Here is a 22089-nt window from a genome sequence, read left to right on the forward strand (position 1 = left end):
GGAGGTACTTTACGATGCCTATCGCCACTTCCGGTGTTAGCCATGAATAGAGTGGTGTTAGGCACCATAAAACACCCTCTGCAGTCACAATGCAGGAACCCTGTTTTTAGGCACAGATAGGTGTCTACATTTTTCTTTAAATGCTTTAATTTTTTTAAACGACGTTTTGCACTTAAGTTAGGTGCCAGTAGGGTGCTTACTGACACCTAACTTAAGTTGCCATTTATAGAATACGGGCCTAGGTGCCTAACTATTGTAGAATCATGCCTACCAAGTTAGGCACTAACTTTCAATTAACTCCATTAGTGTCAATTATCGGTGCTGATTTAGCCTATCAATTAAGTTAGAACATAAGAACATAAGAATCGCCTCTGCTGAGTCAAACCATAGGTCCATCGTGCCCAGCAGCCTGCTCCTGCGGCGGCCCTCCAGGTCAAAGACCTGTTAGTGATCTTATACATACAACATTTTGCCCTGTATAGTATCCCTCTAACCATACCCTTTTCCTTTAGGAATTCGTCCAATCCCTTTTTGAACCCCAAAATCGTACTCTGCTCTACCACCTCCTCTGGAAGCGCGTTCCAGGTGTCCACCACCCTCTGAGTGAAGAAGAACTTCCTAGCATTTGTTCTGAATCCGTCTCCCTTCAATTTCCTTGAGTGCCCTCTTGTTATTGTTACCCCTGCAAGTCTGAAGAATCTGTCCCTCTCTACCTTGTCTATACCCTTCATGATCTTGTAAGTTTCTATCATGTCCCCTCTAAGTCTCCGCTTTTCCAAGGAAAAAAGCCCCAGCCTCTCCGCATATGAAAGGTTTTCCGTGCTGATGTAGGTGCCTAACTTTAGGCATATTTTATAGAATTTGGGGCTAAGCACTGTTTTATAAATGACACACAACTTAAGAGCCAGATTCAGTGCTGAAAAAAATTCTACGCTACGTGCTTCTCTATAAAGCAGTCATTTATTTCATCTACAGCTTTACCTCCCTAGCATTTATCAAATCAATACTGAGGTAATTGAAATAAACACAAAAAGAAAATAGTTGTGATACACCAGAAAAACCAAACCAAAACAACCTTACAATTGTGTGGAAAGATGATCAAGAAAAAGATCTGGGTGGTGTTGCAGAAACTATGCTGAAATCTTCTGCCCAGTGTGGGGCTGCAGCAAAAAATAAAAAAAAGCAAATGGGATGCTAGAAATTATTAGGAAAGAGAAGGTATACAAGATCAAGAATATTATAATGCCTCTGTATCGCACCATGGTTTGACCTCGCCTTGAGTATTGAGGACAGTTCTGATCACTGTATCTCAAGAAAGATATAGTAGAATTAGAAAAGATCCAAAGAAGAGCGACCAAAATGACAAAAGGAATGGAACTTCTCTCATATGAGCAAAGACTAAAGAAGTTGGGCTCTTCAAGCTTGGAAAAAAAAGATAGCTGAGGGGGATATGATTGAGGTCTACAAAATCCTGAGTGGTGTAGAAAAGTGAATCAATTTTTTATCCTTTCAAAAAGTACAAAAACTAGGGGGCACTCGATGAAATTACGTGGAAATACTTTAACAGAAGGACTTTTTTTTTTTTTTCTCAAGAATAGTTAAGCTGTAGCATTCATTGCTAGAGGATGTGGTTTGCATAGCTGGGATTAACAAAAGTTTGGACAGATTCCCAGGGGAAAGGTACATAGTCCGCTATTGAGAAAGATATGGGGGAAGCCACTCCTTGTACTGGATCAGTAGCAAGGAATGTTGCTACTATTTAGGTTTCTGCCAGCTACCATGACCTGGATTGGCCACTGTTGGAAACAGAAAACTGTGCTAGATGAACCAGTGGTCTGACCCAGTATGGCTAGTCTTATGTACTTTATTTAAATCAAAATAAACAAAACAGACCTCAGCAAATTATGCTCCTCACCAAACTTAATTAATATTTTTAAATTTCTATACCATTTTTATCCAAAACGGTTCACAAGGGGGTTACATACATAAAATGTTAAAAGTCTATACAAAATTAAAAAATAAAATTGAGGGGGGGGGGGTAAGAGAAGCCTAGCTAAGATGGCTTCCTGAATGCTCTCAGTGGAATGCTGCCGGATTTTTCCCTAAGATGGTCAAAAGGAAATCTAAGACCCAGGTTTTCCCTTCTGAACCCGGGCAAATACCTCAACAAGCTGGTCCGATGGATGTTTTCGTCGAGAGGCAGCCTAGGGTGGAACCGGATGAGACAAAGTCCTCGGTTCAAGGCGAGAGTTAGTCGGAGGACTGTCAAGCTTCTTTCGAGGCAGTTAGCCTCTCTCCGGAGGAGTGTGGAGCGCCGGTGCAACCACACCCACAGCCGTTGGTGCTTAGCACGGCGAGTGAAGGAAGTGGAACAGAGAAGTGGCAGAGAAGGAGAAGAACCTGCTGTATCACGAACACCAGCTGATTTTCAACAACATCTTTCATCACGTGAATTCCTGGAACTGGCAGAGGAACGGCAGAACTTATCTTCAATAATTTCCTCAGGTATTGTGAACTCTAAACTGTTTGTGGAAAACTTTGCGATTGCTCCTTTAAAGAAACCCCCAGTGGTAGACCTGAACTCTATTTGGGAAGCGATTTCTGAGTTACAATCCTCATTGGGAACTCAGATGAAGAACTTAACTACTTATTGTACTGGAATACTTTCAGAATCATTGAATACCCAGCAAAGAGTTGAAAAAATTGAAATAAGTTTAGCTGAACAAAAACAAAAAGTGGAATCTATGGGGAAACAGAATCAATTATTGATGAAAGATAACGGAAATATCAATTTAAAATTAGAAATGTTGGAGAACGCATCAAGAAGGAATAACTTGAGACTAATTAACTTCCCGAAATTAATAACATCTGCCCTTGACATGTTCAAGAGGTATCTTACAGAAACTTTGAAGATTCCTCAGAATACGTATCCCCTAGTTTCAAAAATTTATTATCTCCCGGAAGGGAAGAAGAAAATACTTGAAGATCAACAAGCTCCAGAAATGGACATATTGAATTTAACAAATATATTAGAGACTTCAGATTCTGAGCAGATAACAGTTGCTACACTTTTTGTCCAGTTAGCACTGGACTCGGGTAGAAACTGGCTTTTGAAAATATTCTTTAAGTATAAAGATAAATTATTCCTAGATCAGAAAGTTAGAATGCATCCGGACGTTTCCCGAGTTACCCAAAAAAAGAGGAAACAATTTCTTCTTTTGAGACCTCAGGTCTTAAAACTTGGGGATACTTTTATACTTAGGTTTCCATGTAAATGTTATGTTAAGCTTCAAGGAGTTAAATATATTAGCCTCCGTGTGTGCGGGTTGCCAGACTAGATGGACCTAAGGTCTAATCCGGTGAAGGCATTTCTTATGTTCTTATATTTTCTTTGAGTCATCACAGCTTTCAAGGTTTATAATGGGTAAAGATGTGATTTCTGCAAGTACCCCCGCTAAGTCTCAGGAAGAAGGCTCAAAAATTTAGAACTAGGTTTGCAATCAGGTACGCTATTTAGTTTTCTTATGAAGATTTGATAATAATTTATGATTTTCCGACTTTTTAAAGCTATCTTCCCCATATATTGTGGACTAACAAGGGAGCATTGGTAAATATTTTGTTAAATGGATTTTTTTTTTTTGTAAAGATTTAAGACACTGCTTATTTGAAATGATGTTGATGAACATATAAATAATTGAAATGAATAAAGATAAAGTAAAAAAAAATAAAATAAAATAAATTCAGTGTAGCATAAATTCAATGTAGTTCAATTGCTCAGAAAAATGTATTAACAAATAGCTGAGTCTTCAACATTTTCCTAAATGAATTCCTCTCTCCACATTTTTGAATCTGGGAGATTGTTTTCAATCATAAAAAGTTCCACCCCCAATATTCAAAAATCTTAATATTTATAGAAAAATCATGAATCCAAAAATTTTTCAAAAATGTGTTTTTTAAAATTTTAGAAAAAAAAGAAAACAGGTACATCTTCCAGCACAAGGAAAAGACCATATGAATCCCCCCTGCCAATATGATCAACATGAACTGTACAAATTCTCTTTAAGCAATAGTTGAATAATAACATCAATACTTAACTTCACTGAGCTATGGATTGAGCTATCTGAGCACAAGTAAATATTCATTGCTAGTACACAGATAGCAGTCTTATTATGCTCAAGTAGCTATGTATAAAGGGCCCTGCAAGATGAGCATGCCTTATAGATTGGCGCTTAGAGCTGATTCTCACACCTAACGTTGAGCACTAGAATTTACAATAGGCCAGCAGAAATCTGTTGTAAATTCTGGCGTGGAACTCATAGCATTTTAGCATAGCACTTTTCCATAAGACTGTGTGCAATTTTTTGGAATGCCCTTGCAACTACCCTGGCCACAACCCCCTTTTGGTTATGCACTAGAACAGGGGTGCCCAACACGTCGATCGCGATCGACCGGTCGATCGGGAAGGCAACGCCAGTCGATCTCGTGTTGCCGTTCCAATCGGCCGGCCGATCAGCCTTCCTCTCCCCAAGGTTCCCCACTGGAATCTCCCCCAAGGTTCCCCACGCACACTCATTCTTGCTGCGCCCTTCCTGCCCGACTGCGTCTTCCGACTGGGGGATGAAGTCACTTCCTTCGGGAGAAGGCGGGAGGGAGGTCTAGGGAAGTCACGACCCTTGAGAGCTGAGCGCCGGCTGCCCCTGGCGGAATTGACAAGCCAGACTGGAGAAAGGCGGTCGGGAGCAGGAGGTGCTCTGCCCAAAAATGCCGGAGCTGCTGCTGCTGCTCTGACGTCTTGAGCCTGAAAATGTGAAGTTGAGTGTCCTGCTAAAAAGAGACTGGAACGGCTCTCATGGAAGACTGGCTTTTTTTCTTTTCTTTTCCTCGGCCCTGGGGATCCAGAGATTTGGGCCTGCAGAAGCCTAACGCTGACCAGCATTCCTCTCCCCGACATCAATTCTTACATCGGAGAGGAATTTCTGGGCCAGCCAATCGCTGCCTGGCTGGCCCGGAACTTCCTCTCCGACATCAGAATTGAAGGGGAGCAGAATGCTGGTCAGTGCAAGGCTTCTGCATGCAGAGCTTGGGGGGCGGTGGCTTGGAGGCCTGTTCCCCGGTGGCGACGGCAAACCTAGTGGCTTGGGGGAGGGAAGGGAGAAAGAAACAAAGGGGGCAAGCAGGGAGACAGAAAGAAAGTGGGCATGGAGAGAGAGAGAGAAAGAAAGAACAGGAGGCAGGGAGAAAGAAAGAAAAAGTTGGGGGAGAGAATGAGGTATGGAAGAGAGAAAGCATATAGGAGGCTGAAAGAAGGAGTGGGCTGAAATCAGAAGATGTCAGAAGAAGTGCAGCCAGAGTGAAGTGAGAAGAAGTCAGAAGAAGAAAGTGCAACCAGAGACTCATGAAATCATCAAACAAAAGTAGGAAAAATGATTTTATTTTCAATTTAGTGATCAAAATGTGTCTGTTTTGAGAATTTATATCTGCTGTCTATATTTTGCACTATGGCTCCCTTTTACTAAACCACAATAGCAGTTTTTAGCGCAGGGAGCCTATGAGCGTCGAGAGCAGCGTGGGGCATTCAGCGCAACTCCCTGCGCTAAAAACTGCTATGTGGTTTAGTAAAAAGGGAGGGGCTATATTTGTCTATTTTTGTATGGTTGTTATTGAGATGACATTGTATAGAGTCATCTGCCTTGACCTCTTTGAAAAAAACCCGGAATATGAATGATAATTAACATTTTCTCTGCCTTTCAGTGTGCTTTGTGAGGGTTTTAAAATTTTTTTATTGTTGGTAGATCATTTTGACTTGGTCATTTTAAAAGTAGCTCGCAAGCCCAAAAAGTGTGGGCACCCCTGCACTAGAAGATGTAGGCATGAGGTGTTATAGAATAGTATGCAGGAGGATGAACACACAAAACCAAGTTAGTGTCAATGAAGTGCTATTAATGATTGTTAAGGCTTATTAATTTATTGTTGATACCTCGGTAATTAGATATATGTGCATCTTGGATTTGCATCTAAATGTAGGTACCATATATAGAAACAGGGGTTAGCTTATAAATGCATGAGGTGAGGCATAGGCAGGGCTCCCACTTACACACATAACTTGGGGAGGAGTGACCTAGTGGTTAAAGCTGCTGCCGCAGCACCCTGATGTTGTGAGTTAGATCCTAGCCTGCCCCTTGTGACTCTGGGCAAGTCCTTTAATCCCTCCATTGCCCCAGGTCAGTCAGTCAGTTAGGTGCCATCGAGTTCGTGTCCTAGCGACCTGATGAGTTAAAGATCCAAAAAGAAGTTGGTCAAGTGCAAGTCTGACGAGATCCTCCAGCGTCATCCCCATAGTAGTTGTCAACATGTCCAGCCACTTAGTTGCAGGTTGCCCTCTTTGCCTAGTTCCTTCAATCTTCTCAAAGATCATGCCTTTCTCCAGTGATCTCTCTCTTCTAACAGTGTAACCAAAATAAGATAGTCATAACTTCACAATGTCCAATGTGATATGGACAAGAGGACATGGACTGAAGCTAAGGGGGGACAAGCCCAAGACAAATATCAGGAAGTTCTGCTTCACGCAACGAGTGGTGGACACCTGGAATGCTCTCCCAGAGGAGGTTATTGAGGAATCCACCGTTCAAGAATTTAAAAGCAAACTAGATGCACATCTACCTTACGAAAGGCATAGAGGGATATGGGTGACTAAAATTATGCCAGCTATACACCTGGCTGGGCCTCCACGTGTGCGGATCGCCGGACTTGATGGACCGAAGGGCTTCGAGTAGCATGTCTGATCTGATCTCTTCCAGAATTGATTTGTTAGCTCTCCTGGTGGTCCATGGCACATATAGAATCCTTCTCCAGCACCAGAGTTCAGATGAGTTAATCCTCTTTCTATCTTGTTTCCATAATGTCCAGCTTTCGCATTTGTAATTGACCGCTGAGAAAATGAGTGCATGAACCAGTCTGATCTTCATTTTAATTGTTATTTCCTTGCCTTTAAATATCTTATGAAGAGTCTTCATTATAAAGCAACAAATTGCTATACTGTGGATTATTTATTCCCTGCTAGTTGCTTCCTTGTTTACCAAAGAGCCCAAAAGATCTAAATGTAGGCACATAGATGTCAACTTGCACTAGTATTCTATAATAGAATCTTGGTGCCCAGATGTCATTATAGAACTCACGTTCAGTGTGCTTTATCTAGGCAACTAACTTTGATGCCCAGCTTTAAAGTAGGTAGTGCCATGCCACTACGCTTGTTAGATTTGCACAGCTTGATGTGAGGCTTTCTTTTGTTTCATACAAAGCTGTAGATACCGCTATTGGGTTTCGTAAAATTTCACTGAGGAACAGTATATCATGCTCAACAAACCCAAAAAGTGTTGTACTACTAGGTGGCAGGAATGAAGTGTCTTAACAACTGACTGAGTGAGAATTGTGAGGAGGCTTGGATGACATTTAAGAAGTTTCTGGTTGTTAACCTTTGCTAAAGACACTGCTGGTTGTGGATGCCTCTCCTGAAAGTCTGAAGCATCTACACAAGTAGTAGGTTTGGAGAGCAGTTTGTTGCAGTGGCGTACCAAGGGTGAGGCGGGGTGGGAGGTTGGCGGACTGCTCTGGGTGCAAGCAAGAGGGGAGTGTTACGGGCCTTGGGGTCATGGTCCGAGAACTTCCAGGTGGGGGAGAACAGCAGGCAGAGCTGGGGCTCTGCTGTGATTCCAGGGCAGGCAGGCAAGTTTAATTGCGGCTCTGCCATAATTCCTTGGATGGCTCCTGGCAGCGCTGAACATGAGGCGGCACTCCAGTTCCCCCAGCGGCAGCAATCAGCTGATTGCTGGTCACTGGGGAATGCAGGAGGATTGATGGCGCATGCGCAGGCTTCCACATATGTGCAGAAAGAGCCAGGACTAGGACAGAGGCGTGGGAGCACATCAAAGACTTTCAGAGGAATGTGAAGAGCAGAAGAGGGTCCAGGGAAGGAGTTAGAAGCATCGGGCAGGTGAGCAGATCCCAGCTAGTTACACGTTGGGTCTGGAAGAGTAGTCGGGCCACGGCTGAGATCTGACAGGGTGGGTTCCATCATGTTTTTCATATAGATGGCGAGAGGGGGTTTGTCAAAAAATGATGGGCCCCGGGTGTCACATATGCTAGGTACGCCACTGGTTTGTTGGCATCTAAGTAGAAGGACCCCAGGAATTGATTCTCTTTGTTTAAAATAAGGAAACATTTTGAGTCCCTACTCCTTATGTGATCCATGCTTGTCCATGGAAAAGAGATGATCTTATTAGGATTTGGAGAAAACTATGTAAGAACCTGAATATTGGGGCCGAGCGTTTTTCAGGTGTGGCGATATGAAGAGGCAGCAGAGATCTGTCTCTCTTCATGACTGGCTAGGTTTTGTTCAGGACTAAGAGCTGTTCTAGGTTGGCTGGGCCTAACCCAGGGCCATACCAAGGGCTGTGTGAGTGATGTGGCTGCATAGGGCGCAAGGGAAATGGGGCTACAAAATCTGTTCCTTAATCATTATGTCCTCTTCTTGGCTATGATGCAATGGGTGGAGAAGAGGTGACTGGATGTGCATTGCACAGGGTGTGATTCTGGCTCCACACAGTGCTGTCTAAACTAAAGAAGAGCTTTTAAAAAGGTACAGACCAACCCCGGGGCACCCCTGAAACCTAGGAATGAGTGTTTTAAAAAGAGTTCGAAGAGATTTTTGAGGAAGAAAAGTAGTTTACTCTATTTCTGTATCTCCCAAACGAGGTATTTTGAGGCCTAATTTGGGGGATGGGGTTGTTCTTGAAGGTCCAGTGGCACTGACACTGAGCCAGGGCCGCCATCAGGGCAGTACCACCAGTCCTGCATTCAGGGGCCCGGAGCTGACAGGTGGCCCGGGCACCCCCAGGGTCCTAGGCCACAGTCTAGGGGGAGGGGAGGTCCGCCCCACGTGGACAGGAGAGAGCTGGACGGGGGACCCGCGGAGTTCAATACATCTCGAGCCGCGAGGCTCGTCTTCTGTTCCTGCCTGCCCTGCCGCTCACATATAGCCGATCGCAAGTGTTCCCCGATGTCAGCGCTGACGTCGGAGGGAGGGCTCAAGCAAAGCCTGCCCTCCGACATCAGCGCTGACATCGGAGAATACTTCCGGTCGGCTATTTGTGCGCGGCAGGGCAGGCAGGAACAGAAGACGAGCCTCGCGGCTCGAGATGTGTTGAACTCCGCGGGTCCGCCATCCAGCTCTCTCCTGTCCACGTGGGGCAGATCGCCCCTCCCCCTAGACTGTGGCCTAGGACCCTGGGGGAGCCCGGGCCCCCTGTCAGCTCCGGGCAGGAAACAGAAGACAAGCCTTGCGGCTTGAGCTTCGTTTTGCTGAGAAAGTTGCAAAGATGGGCTGGGAGGCAAACGCGGAACACAAAAGGGGGGAGGGAGTGCATTTTGGACACAATGCATGAACTTGGGAGAGAGGAAGGGAGGGAAAGAGATGCTGAGGTGGGGGAGGGAATGGGTTTTTGGACACAGAAGGCATGGACTTGGGAGAGAGGAAGGGAGGGAAAGAGATACTGAGGTGGGGGAGGGAATGAGTTTTTGGACACAGAAGGCATGGACTTGGGAGAGAGGAAGGGAGGGAAAGAGATGGTTGTGTACACGGGGAATAGAAGAAAGGAGAATTTTTGGTCATAGGGATGGAGTGAGGTATAGAAAGTGGCATACCAGGGTGGGGGGGGCGGTCCGCCCCGTCCCAGGTTTACGTCCCAAGGGGGTGCACAGCTGGCCACCCTCCAGTGTTCTCCCTAGGCCGGCAAACTGCGGCTCTTTAGTCACTTGAGTGCCACCGCCGCCATCGGGAACAGGCCGGCGCCAAGTTCTCCCTGCTTTTCCCTGTGGGGCCGGCCAACTCTCGCCACTCGCGTCAATTCTGACGTCGGAGAGGACATTCTGGGCCAGCCAATTACTGCCTGGCTGGCCTAGAACGTCCTCTCCGATGTTAGAATTGACGCGAGTGGCGAGAGTTGGCCGGCCCCACAGGGAAAAGCAGGGAGAACTTGGCACCGGCCTGTTCCCGATGGCGGTGGTGGCAGCCTATTCCCCAGTGGCGGTGGCAGCATTTTCCCAATGGTGGTGGCATAGGGGAGGGCAGGGAGAAAGAAAGAAAGGGGGGACAGGAAGCCAGAAAGAAAGAAAGGGGGCAGGGTGAAACAAAGAAAAATGGGGCACAGAAAGAGAGAGAGAGAAAGACAGACATACAGAATGAAAGAGGGTGTGGAGAGAGAAAGAAGGGGGCAGGGTGAGAGAGAGAAAAACAGACATACAGAAAGAAAGGGGGTATGGAGAGAGAGATAAAGAAAGAAGGGGCAGGGTGAAACAAAGAAAAAGTTTGGGGAGGGAATGAGGTCTGGAGGAGAGGAAGCATACAGGAGGCTGAAAGAAGGGAAGAAATATTGGATGCACAATCAGAAGAATAAAGTGCAACCAGAGACTGATGAAATTACCAAAGGTAGGAAAAATGGTTTTATTTTCAATTTAGTGATCAAAATGTGTCTACTTTGAGAATTTATATATGCTGTATATATTTTGCACTATGGCCCCCTTTTACTAAACCACAATAGCGTTTTTTAGCGCAGGGAGCCTATGAGCGTTGAGAGCAGCGTGGGGCATTCAACGCAGCTTCCTGCGCTAAAAACCGCTATCGCGTTTTAGTAAAAAGGGAGGGGGAATATTTGTCTATTTTTGTATAGTTGTTACTGAGGTGACATTGCATTAAGTTATCTGCCTTGACCTCTTTGAAAACCCGCGGAATATAAATGATAATTAACATTTTCTCTGCGTACAGTGTGCTTTGTGTTTTTAAAATTTTATTGTTGGTAGATCATTTTGACTTGGCCACAAAGATAAGGGGGAGGGAGGGAGGGGAACTGCTGAAAGACATCTAGTAATCCTTGAAGGCTTGACTGTGCAGGGAATTTAATCATGTTTTGTTATGTGACTGGCATTATTTAGACTTTAATTTCTATGAATGAATAGAATGAAAATGATATAAATTACTTGCTTGTTTTTATGTGCGTGTGCTGAAGGAAAGTGGAGAGAGAGTGGGCTGAGGACGCTGAAGGGAAATGGGGAAGAGAGAATGGGGAGAAGACGCTGATTTATAAATTGACAATTGTACAGAATATTGTTTCTTTTTTATATTCATCCATAGCTGCATGTTAATGATGTGCTCATATGCACTTATTTATCATTATAACATATACATCATCATTAACATGCAGCTGTGGATGTGTAAGGACAGGCTGAGGAGGATGGATGGGAAGGAAGGAAGGTGCACATATCAACATATCGTAAATTTTTAACATGCATGATGCAGCTATAGGCAAGCAGAGGAGGATGGGATCATACAGATGTTTATGTTCAGATATGCGCTCAGATGTGTAGTTTTTTCTGATATATTTATTAAGCTTACAGTATTTATAAAAACACATTTAATACTTGTTACAAAAAATATTGTGCAATTGTGATCTACTTCTGGCCTACAAAGGTCAAAAGAAATCCTTAACTGAGATTTTACATTCAAAAGTGAATTATAGCTACTAGCACTATTATTTATTAGTTATTTATTATGCAGATGTTTGTTAGTTTGTTATTAGTTCAGTATTAGACATATGTTAGTTTAGAATAGATAGGTATAGATTAGTTTAGTTTAGGTTAGGTTAGGGCCCTGCTGAAAGAATCTACCTTGACGTGGTTGCAGGCTTACAAATCTTTTGGTCAAAGAGTGCGGCGACAGAGAAAAGTATGTGTGTATTCGGCCCATGGAAGAAGGGGGGTCGGGGGGGAAGGGGTGCGTGGGGGGCCCAATAGGATTGCTCAGTAAGGGGCCCAGAAATTTCTGATGGCGGCCCTGCACTGAGCGAACTTGGTATAAGTTTAAGGAAGGGACTATGATTTTTAGAAACTATTCTTTTTTTTTTTCTGTGACAGTATCTTGCAGGAGGTCTTGAGAAATCTGGTGTATCAGTTTAGGATCCTGAATAAAAGAAGCAGAGAGTCCACTCAAGACCCCAGAAGAGAATTTATGTGTACGACAGAATCTGCCCATGACCAAATCAGTGTCAGAAATATAGATTTGGGGCTTTATTAATTTTGCTGGTCAATATTCAGCCTGCAACCGTCACCTCCAAAATAAAGCAAGGCATGGCCTGGGCCCTCAGGCCTTCTTCGACAAATCTCTGGTGGTCCAGTGGGAAATGGGCAGGAACAAAACCCACATCAGAGGCTGCTTCAAAATGGCAGCCATGACCTCTAGTGGCAGCCTCATGGTAATTTCAAACATTGTGATACTGCATTACTTGAAGTACCATGAGGTTGCCGCTAGAGGTTATACCAGCCATTTCAAAGTGGTCTCCATTGTTCCTGTCCATTTACCACTAGACCAGATCATCAAAGTAGGTGTGTGTGTGGGGGGGGGGGAGGTATCTTCAGGGGATGGGTGGGAGAGATGACATGGCTGAGGGGAAGAGAGAAAATTGAGATGGGGGGTCTGTACTTTTTTTTTCTATCCTAACTTTATGCATGTTCCTAGCTGGTTAGCAAGGTAAATATCCAAATGGATAAGAGCTAAGAGTTGGCAGTGTATAAATTCATGGCAGTGACCCCGAATATTGTTGCTATAGCCCTAGATATGCAATTTTAAAGGTCAAGAACTTCCCTTGGCCATTGAAATTGCTTTGAATATCTACCCCTTATCTTTCTACTTTTGCTTTTTTATTCCTTTTGGAGAATTTCATCTAATAAAGATTTTGTTAAAATACTCCCCACAAATGGGTTGAAATGTCTTTTGGAGCTTTGAGGTATGGATGTTTTTCCTTTTAATTAACCTTTGACCTTGAGTCATTTGGCTCTCCCATCAACCAGAACCTTTAACTTATCTTCTACCACTTTGTGAACTTGGTTGGGCAAAACCTCATCATACTTAGGATTGCAAGAAGAGAGTAGGAGTGTTCACTGGTAGCTTACTTTGTATATTTAACTATGCACACTTCTACTATTGTGCAGGTTTGCAAGAAGGGGTATTTTACCAGTAGCTCCATTTGCTAATAATGCATACTTAACCATGCTCACATTTTCTCAGGTAATTCTTGCCTGAGTACTTGTGACCCAGTTTGGCCACTGTCAGACACAAGATGCTGGACCTTGGTCTATCACAAACCAAGAAAAAGGAGCAGTGACAATCAAGGGGAGGGATGATAGATGACTCAGGAGTTCACCAGATATGAAAATTTATTTCACATCAAATAAGAATGGCATTCATAGAAGGCATTGTTTATGTGTTTATGTATTTATTAGGTTTAGCGATCCGATGTTTAAGATTTGAGTATGCATGTATTGTGTGTGTTGATTTGAGTTTGTGTATAATTTCTTCGAGTCCTGATGAAGCAACATTAGGCGAAACTCGAGTTGGGGGGGCTGGCTTGATATGAACAGCTTCAGGAGTCACAAGTACATTTAACACTTACAGGAGTATGCCGCCAAAGTATTGCTGCCGCCAAGGACATTGAGATAAGTTATATTAAGTAGAAGATATAATTGTTACAAGTATCATCAGCATTATGTGGTGGTTGGGACAGTGGGTGCTGTGATGGTCCCATCGGCAACCCTTACAGTGTATGTTTTACACAATGCACGGTGGTTGTGGGTCTGAGCACTTCACATTTTTATTTATTAATTTTGCAGTTGAACTATTTGTTCTGTGCCTATTTAGTTGATATATTGATATTATAGAAATTTTTGTCTGACCTCGGAACCAGGAAAGATGGTAGTCACTGATAAAAGACAGCGTCATTTGATCACCTTGACGGACATGGGCTGATGAGGACCAGTCAGCACGGTTTTAGCAAAAGCAGATTGTGTTTGACGAACTTGCTGCACTTCTTTGAGGGAGTAAACAGACAGATAGACAAGGGCGATCCGGTCGACACTGTATATCTGGATTTTCAGAAGGCATTTGACAAGGTTCCACATGAATGACTACTTCGGAAAATTGCGAGCCATGGAATTGAGGGTTAAATACTCACTTGGATTAAAAACTGGCTGGAGCATAGGAAACAGAGATAGGGAGTAAATGAACAATACTCGGACTGGAAGAGCATCACCACTAGGGTGCCGCAGGGCTCGGTGCTTGGACCCGTGCTCTTTAACATCTTTATAAACGATCTGGACATAGGTACGACGAGCGAGGTGATTAAATTTGCGGAAGTTATTCAGAGTAGTAAAGTTATTCAGAGTAGTGAAGCCGCAGGGGGATTGCGAAGATCTGCAACGTGACATAATCAGGCTCGAGGAATGGGCATCGACATGGCAGATGAGGTTCAATATGGATAAGTGTAAAGTGATGCATGTCGGTAACAAAAATCTCATGCAAGAATTCAGGATGTCCGGAGCGGTACTTGGAGAGACCTCCTAGGAAAGGGACTTCGGAATTCTGATCGACAAGTCGATGAAGCCGTCCATGCAATGTGCGGCGGCAGCAAAAAAGGCACACAGAATGCTAGGAATGATAAAGAAGGGGATCACGAACAGATCAGAGAAGGTTATTATGCCGCTGTACCGGGCCATGGTGCGCCCTCACCTGGAGTACTCCGTCCAGCACTGGTCGCCGTACATGAAGAAGGACACGGTACTACTCGAAAGGGTCCAGAGAAGAGCAACTAAGATGGTTAAGGGGTTGGAGGAGCTGAGGTACAGCGAAACTGGGCCTCTTCTCCCTCGAACAGAGGAGATTGAGAGGAGACATGATTGAAACATTCAAGGTACTGAAGGGGATAGACTTAGTAGATACGAACAGGTTGTTCACCCTCTCCAAGGTAGGGAGAACGCGAGGGCGCTCTCTAAAATTGAAAGGGGATAGATTCCGTACAAACGTAAGGAAGTTCTTCTTCACCCAGAAAGTGGTAGAAAGCTGGAATGCTCTTCCGGAGGCTATTATAGGGGAAAACACCCTCCAGGGATTCAAGACAAAGTTAGACAAGTTCCTGCTGAACAAGAATGGGCACTGGTAGGGCTAGTCTCGGTTAGGGTGCTGGCATGATGGACCACTGGACTGACCCAGCAGCTGCAATTCTTATGTTTTTATGTTCTTATCTCTGTTATGAAGAAATTCAAAGAATCTCATCATGGATCTGAAAAAAACTGAAGAGAACACGCCAAGTTTCTAATAATGAATATGCTTCAGCTCTACCTCAGTGATCCAACCACTAAAGCAGTGGCTTCTAACAATGCATGTCACAATTTGAGGACCCGACACAAGCTTTTCTCGCTGAAACATGATCTGTTGATCTGTTTCAAGGCTCTATGAACAGATACACTTTGTGGTAGTGTATAGGGGAGATACTACAGTCTTATAGTTATTATTTTTTTAGGGAAGTCATAGGAGAATGTTTTTTTAAATATTTTTGTTAATGTGCATATATATGTCTGGTTGTCTGTTTATTTATGTTGTAACCTGCATAGATTTAGGGATATGCAGGATATAAATATTTTAAGTAAAAATAAATAAAAATTTTTTTTTTAATTTGGATCTGAAATAAATCTTCATATCTGATGGACTCCTGGCACGTACAGTTTTTTCAACATTGGGCTACTCAGCATGGCTTTTTTATGTTCTTAGAAATTATTAGAAGAAAGTGTGGGGGCTTTATTGGAAGTGTCTAGAATATGATTCATTGGTGTTTCCTGTGTTGAGTAGAGTGATCGCTATGCCATATATTAGTCGATTTTTATGTAAATTTTAAGCCTGTTCAATATGTGCCATCTGGTGCTATAATTTTTTTCTGATGTGACTTTTTTTTGTATCTGTTGGTTTTCTTAAATAAAACACTACAAAATTTGAGTGATAATTAGTTATGATGTCCCTAATGAGCAAAGAAATCATCCACATAGGAATTGAGAGGGCGACTGAGCTCCAGGTTATTGTAGATTATATTACAACTTAAAAAGATACAATATTTTTGCATAATAAATGGATAACTAATCCAAAGTATGTGTATTTTACAGTTTAACAAAGTTCCTATCTGCTAAGGGAAACTATGTTCTGGATAGCTCCACTGGGACTGGAGTCGCTGTCTGCTGCCAGTTCCACAATACCCCATGTCTAACTTTTTCTTTTAATTTTCAGGTGTGTGTGGGCATTCCAAGCACTTTTAAAAGAGATGAAAAACATTGAAAGCCTGCAAGAGTTTCTGCTTGTGGTAGGGGATTGAGGTGCAGGAAATGATTTCATCTGAATCAGGTCACACCTGTATTTCTACAAGGTCATTGAACAGAGAACAGTTTCAATTTCTGTAGCTTTATTGTTTTTGAAAATCACATTTCTCTCTTTCTCTCTCTCTCTCTTTTTTTTTAACTAAGCTTGTATTTGCACTTGAAACAACAAATTCTAATGTGAAACTCTTTTTCACTTTCCCTCCTCTCCCTGTCTAGGTGAGATCATCAACCACTTGTAGATAGGCCCAAGCTGCCTGTAAGAGCTGATGGCTATTTCTGATTTCTGCCAGACATCATGTTTATGGTTTTAATTTCAAGATTCAGGTTTATATAATATATTGCAAAATCTAAAAAGAAACCTAATGGTTTTACAAAAATGGACGATTAAAGTATAAGAGGAAAACAAAAAAACAATAAACAAAACTAATGCAGAATACACAATGGGCACAAAAATGGAGATTAAAAACACATACCCCCAAAATTTAATTGTTTAACAGTTTAATTGAATAACAAGCCAATTAGTGCCAATGAGTGGCTTTTTAACAAACAATTATTGGTGCTAATTAAAATCAATTATAGGTTAAGGGGTTCATAATCGAAAAGAAAATACGACTATAAACCCGCCTAAATCAGCACTTGGACAATCAAAAAGACAGGTCGTCCAAGTACCGATAATCAAACCGGGTTTTAGATGTATGTAGAGACATCTTAGGCCTTTTGACTGCATCTGTGCGCTCAGAGTGAAAAAGGGGGGTTTTGGTTGGAGTGGGTAGGGTGAGAAGTGTGCGGGACGTAGAACGACCAAACTTAGTCATCTGGTAACGATAACCGAAAGTTTGACGAGGTTACCTGGACGGAACTTATACGTTTTAACTTAGACCAAGTCACAACAAGTATAAGTTCCGGATTGGACCGCTGAGCTGATCATAGCTGCCGCGATCAATTCAGCGGCCCTGGCAACCTGTCCCTCGCCCCCCGACAATGATTGCCGGCAGGAGGGATGCCAAGTCCCTCCCGCCGGACACCCCCTTCCAAGGTAGGCCACTGTACCCCCCCAGGGCCCTTATCCAGCTCTTTGAACTGCAATACCTAGCAGCCAGACTAAATAACCATACGCCCTGGCGTGTTCTGCGCTTGAGCCAAGAATCCTTACTACAAATACCTTCCTTCAAAGACATCATATACATAAGCACCAGGGCAAGAATGTTCTCAGTAATGGCCCTGATGTGGTAGAATGCCCTACCGAAGGAATTAAAGCTAGAAAACAACAATGGAAAATTCAAGAAAGGGATAAAGACTATCCTTTTCTCAAACTACTTCAACTGAAATTATGAAGTTGACAGAGAGAGGAAACTAAAACTTTCAGGGATGTATGTAAATAAATGATAAGTAGATTATATTTAGTTGAAATGGCCAACCTCCTTAAGAGGTGTGTAAAAAAAAAAAATAATGTACAGAGTATTTAGCTTCAATAGTAAACCTAGAGCTCTTTTTATCAAGGTGCGGTAGGCGGTTAACGCACGGAATACCGCGCGTTCAACCACCTGCCGCGCTAGCCGCTAACGCCTCCATTGACGAGGCGTTAGTTTTTAGGCTTGCCGCGGGGGTTAGCGTGTGATGAAATGTCCGACGCTCTAACCCCCGTAGCGCGCTTTGATAAAAGGAGCCCCTAGTATTACATGTGTATATACATAGGACAATTGATTCGGTATAAACATGTGCATATAACTTTGTAACACCACCACAGAACTTTGTGTATTTCAGTATAGGACCTATGAATTGTAACACTTTAAAACTCCTTATGGTAACATCTCTATAGTATCATAACACTTTTACAGAAGCTTATGCATTGTAGCGCCTTTGCAGAGGCTCATGTAGACTGCGCTGAATTGTCTTCCCAGTCATTAGTAGTGGTATAGAAGCTCTCAATAAACAATTAACAATGTCAGTGCTGTGCAAAATGGTAGAAGATATTATGAAGAACAAAATTACTGAACACAATGGGCCAGAGTCAAGGGAAATCTTGCCTCACTAATTTGCTACGCTTTGTGAAGGCATGAATAAGCATAAATAAAGGTGAGCCGATTGTTACGAGTTGTATAGTATATCTAGATTTTTAGAAACTTTTGAAAAAGTTCTCCTGAGAGACTTCGGAGATAATTTTAAAACCCATGGGACGTGAGACAATGTTCTGTTGTGGTTAAAAGAAAGAAAACAGAGATTCACGGGGTCAGGGGGAGGTGGGTGGGGAGTTAGCTTTATTAAGGGATGGGGAAATTTAGGATGCTTAAAATAAAAAATTAAAATATTGGCGGTGTTAGTAGCAGGTTGATTGTGGGTTTGTATGCTTTCTTTGTACACTGATCAGCCTGATCTTTATGGAAACATTTGTGCTATTCTCTCTCCTTTTATTGCTGATGTAGAACTTCGCAAATGTGTAGTTGGCTTTTGTACTATCCTGTTATGTTTTTGTAATTTCCTCAGTAAAGACCTCTTTTTAAAAAAAAAAAAAAGGATAGAAATGGCCAGTTCTCTCAGTGGAGGAAGATGAACAGTGGCGTGGCACAAGTATCTGTACTAGTTCTACAAACGTGTTTTCCACTGCATCCTCACCTTTCTAGGCGTAAAAACTTGGAATGACCTTACTGAAATGACCAGGACGGAGCCCAACTATGCCATATTCTGGAAGAAACTGAAAATGCATCTATTTGACACTTAATCGCCTGTATCCTTTCCTCCCCTCTCCACCCCCTTCTCCCTACCCCCTCTCCCTACCCCCTCCTTCCCTCCTCTTCTCTTCTCCCACTCCTCCTCCCCCTTCTCCTTCCTCACCCCCTCTTAAAGTCACCTTGAGCCTACCTAGGTATGAGCGACGCAAAAATAGAAGATTAGATTAGATTAGATTATTTTATTTATCAGTGATCTGGAAATGGGAACGATGAGTAAGGTGAAACAGTTCAAAGTTATGAAATTGCATGCAGACTGAAGAAACTGCAGGAGGACCTCGGGAGGGCAGAAGACTGGACATCCAAATTGCTGATGAGATTTAATGTGGACAAGGGCAAAGTGAAGCACATTTGGGAGAATAACCCAATGTATAAGCACATGACGCTATGTTCGACATTAGGCATCACCCCCGAGGAAAAGAATTTAGGGTTCATTGTGGACAATGCATTGAAATCTGCTCAGTGTGTGGCAGCAGTGGCCAAAAAAAAGCAAACAGAATATTAGGAATTATTATGACAAGAATAGGGAACAAAACAGTGAATATCATCATGCCTCTGTATCACTCCATGCTGAAAAACCATGTCTTGAGTACTATGTCTTGAGCAATTCTGGTTGCTGCACCTCAAAAAAGATGTAATGGAATTGGAAAAGATACAAAGAAGGGCTATTAAAATGATTAAGGGGATGGAACAACTCATATGTGGAAAGGCTAAAGTGGCTATGGCTCTTCAGCTTTGAGAAGAAAAGGCTTGAGGGGAGATGTGCTAGAAGTCTGTAAATCATGAATGGAGTGGAACGGATAAACTCAAATCAATTGTTTATTACATAGTAAATGGCGACAGATATACTACTGAAGTTTCCATCTAAGCTCACTCCAGCTTATCCAACCATCCCGTTGTTTGCAGGATATCTACTGTAAAGTCTGGCCAGTAACATCCTCATGTTCCCATTGATGCCCTCCCCAGCCCCTCCTACACCGAATCACCATACATATTTTGTCCAATACCGGCCTTAGTTCTTTAATTTATATCATTTGTTTGTTTTTTAAATTAGAATCCTTTGTGTTTATCCCACACTTTTTTGAATTCCATCACCGTTTTTCTCTCCACCACCTCCCTCGGGAGGGCATTCCAGCCATCCACCACCCTCTCTGTGAAAAAGAATTTCCTAACATTACTCCTAGGTCTTCCTCCCTGCAACTTCAAGTTATGCCCTCTAATTTTATCATGTTCCCTTCTCTGGAAAAGATTTGGTTTTATATTAATACCTTTCAAGTATTTAAATGTCTGTATCATATTTTCCCTGTCCCTCCTGTCCTCTCCTCTAGAGTATACGTTTAGGTCTTCCAGTCTCTTCTCGTACTTCTTTTAATTCAAACCCCTTACCATTTTTGTCACTTTCACTGGACCACTTCAAGTCTTTTTATATCATTCAACAGATACGGCCTCCAAAACTGAACACAATACTCCAAGTGTGGCCTCACCAGTGATCTATACAGGGGCATCAACACCTCCCTTCGTCTGCTGGTTATTCCTTTTTCTATATAGCCTAGCATCCTTCTGGCTACAGCCACCGCCTAATCACACTGTTTAGATGCCTTTAGATCCTCAGGCACAATCATCTCAAGGACTTTCTCTTGGTCTGTGCTTATCAGCCTCTCACCTCCCAGCATATATGGTTCCCTCGGATTTCTACCTCCCAAATGCTAGTTTAGTCGTAGTTCCATCCGGCAGCCTTGGGGCCTTTGCTAGGCCAAACTGCCTCCAATGATGCAACTTCCTCTTTCGTCAGAGGCGGTCTGGCCTAGCAAAGGCCCCAAGGCTGCCTGATAGAACCGTGGCTAAACTAACGCTAGTGGCAGCTGCTTGGGGAAGTTAAAAGCATGCAGTGAGCTGCCGCTAGGGAGAGGAGAGGTACTGCTGAGCCGCCGATTCCACCAGGCAGCCTTGGGGCTTTTGCTAGTCTGGCTTGCCTCTGATGATGCAACTTCCTCTTTCATCAGAGGTGGGCTGGCCTAGTAAAGGTCACACAGTGAGCTGCTGCTGCTGCTGTTCAGGGAGGGAGGCTGAGGAGGAAGGCGGGAGATACACGATGGCAGGAGGAAGGGAGACATACAGCACCGGCGCTGCGTATACACGATGGCAGGAGGAAGGGACACATACAGTGCTGGCGCTGCATAGATGTGACAGAAGAAGGAAGTTGGGAGACATACAGCGCCAGCACCACGTACCCCCTACACATGGCTCGCATACCTGTACCGCATGTTGAGAAACACTGTTCTAGAGGAACTGATAAGGTGGTGTATTAAATCCCATGACCTACCAGGAATTAACCTGGCCCTGGCTTTCGCCCAGCTCAACAATCAAAACTCTGTAATCACATGGTCCCAGGTACCTGTCCCAAAGAACTTAACCGGTGCCCATGACTTTTGTGAGTGGGACCAGGTTTATAATAATAAATATACCATAAAGATGATCAATTAATGTACAGTTATTGAATGAAGGTTCATGACATTGTAGCTGTTGAACTGGAAGGAGCAAGAGGAGTCTGTTGAGCTACATAAATCCTGAACACCCGCAGTACTCCCCCAAAAGCAATTCTTACCAGGGATGGACTTTGGCCGTGCTCGTCTCCTCAAACAATAAATGATCACACTCAAGATGATCAGAAATAAAACTGCACCACCAGCAATGCTTAGAACGAAAATCAAGTTGAACTCTTTTTCTGCAATGGAAAGAAAAACAAAGAGGAAGATTGCAAAACAGCATTTGGTGGATGTGGTTTCCCACTTTCCCACAGGTGACATGTACTAGGGGAGATCACGTAGTACAGTTAACTAACCTTCACAAATGAGGAGAAAAGAGCACAGGCAAATCCAGAACCTCCACAAAATCTTTTTCCTTATAGATTCCAGTGAACTGAACTGGACAGTCTCCTCAGGGCCGCCATCAGAAATTTCTGGGACCCTTACTGAGCAATCCTATTGGGCCCTCCAAGCACCCCTTCCCCCCCGACCCCCCCTTCTTCCATGGGCCGAATACACACATACTTTTCTCTGTCGCCGCACTCTTTGACCAAAAGATTTGTAAGCCTGCAACCACGTCAAGGTAGACTCTT

The 22089-nt window shown here is 43.3% G+C and overlaps 1 protein-coding gene across 5 annotated transcripts in view; it reads right to left on the bottom strand.

The window, feature by feature from the left end:
• The window catches only part of CD2 (CD2 molecule), a 67227-nt gene that overhangs the window by 7048 nt on the left and 38090 nt on the right, over positions 1 to 22089 (bottom strand). For 4 of the 5 annotated variants that reach the window (XM_033940414.1, XM_033940416.1, XM_033940413.1 and 1 more), the window contains exon 4: positions 21577 to 21696. The exons of the other annotated variant lie outside the window; for it this stretch is intronic. In XM_033940414.1, coding sequence (XP_033796305.1) covers positions 21577 to 21696 — 120 coding nt within the window. The remainder of the gene's footprint in view (positions 1 to 21576; positions 21697 to 22089) is intronic. 5 annotated transcript variants of the gene reach the window in all.

This window comes from Geotrypetes seraphini, chromosome 4 (genome assembly GCF_902459505.1).
Source record: "Geotrypetes seraphini chromosome 4, aGeoSer1.1, whole genome shotgun sequence".
In the NCBI taxonomy this organism is placed as follows: Eukaryota; Metazoa; Chordata; class Amphibia; order Gymnophiona; family Dermophiidae; genus Geotrypetes; species Geotrypetes seraphini.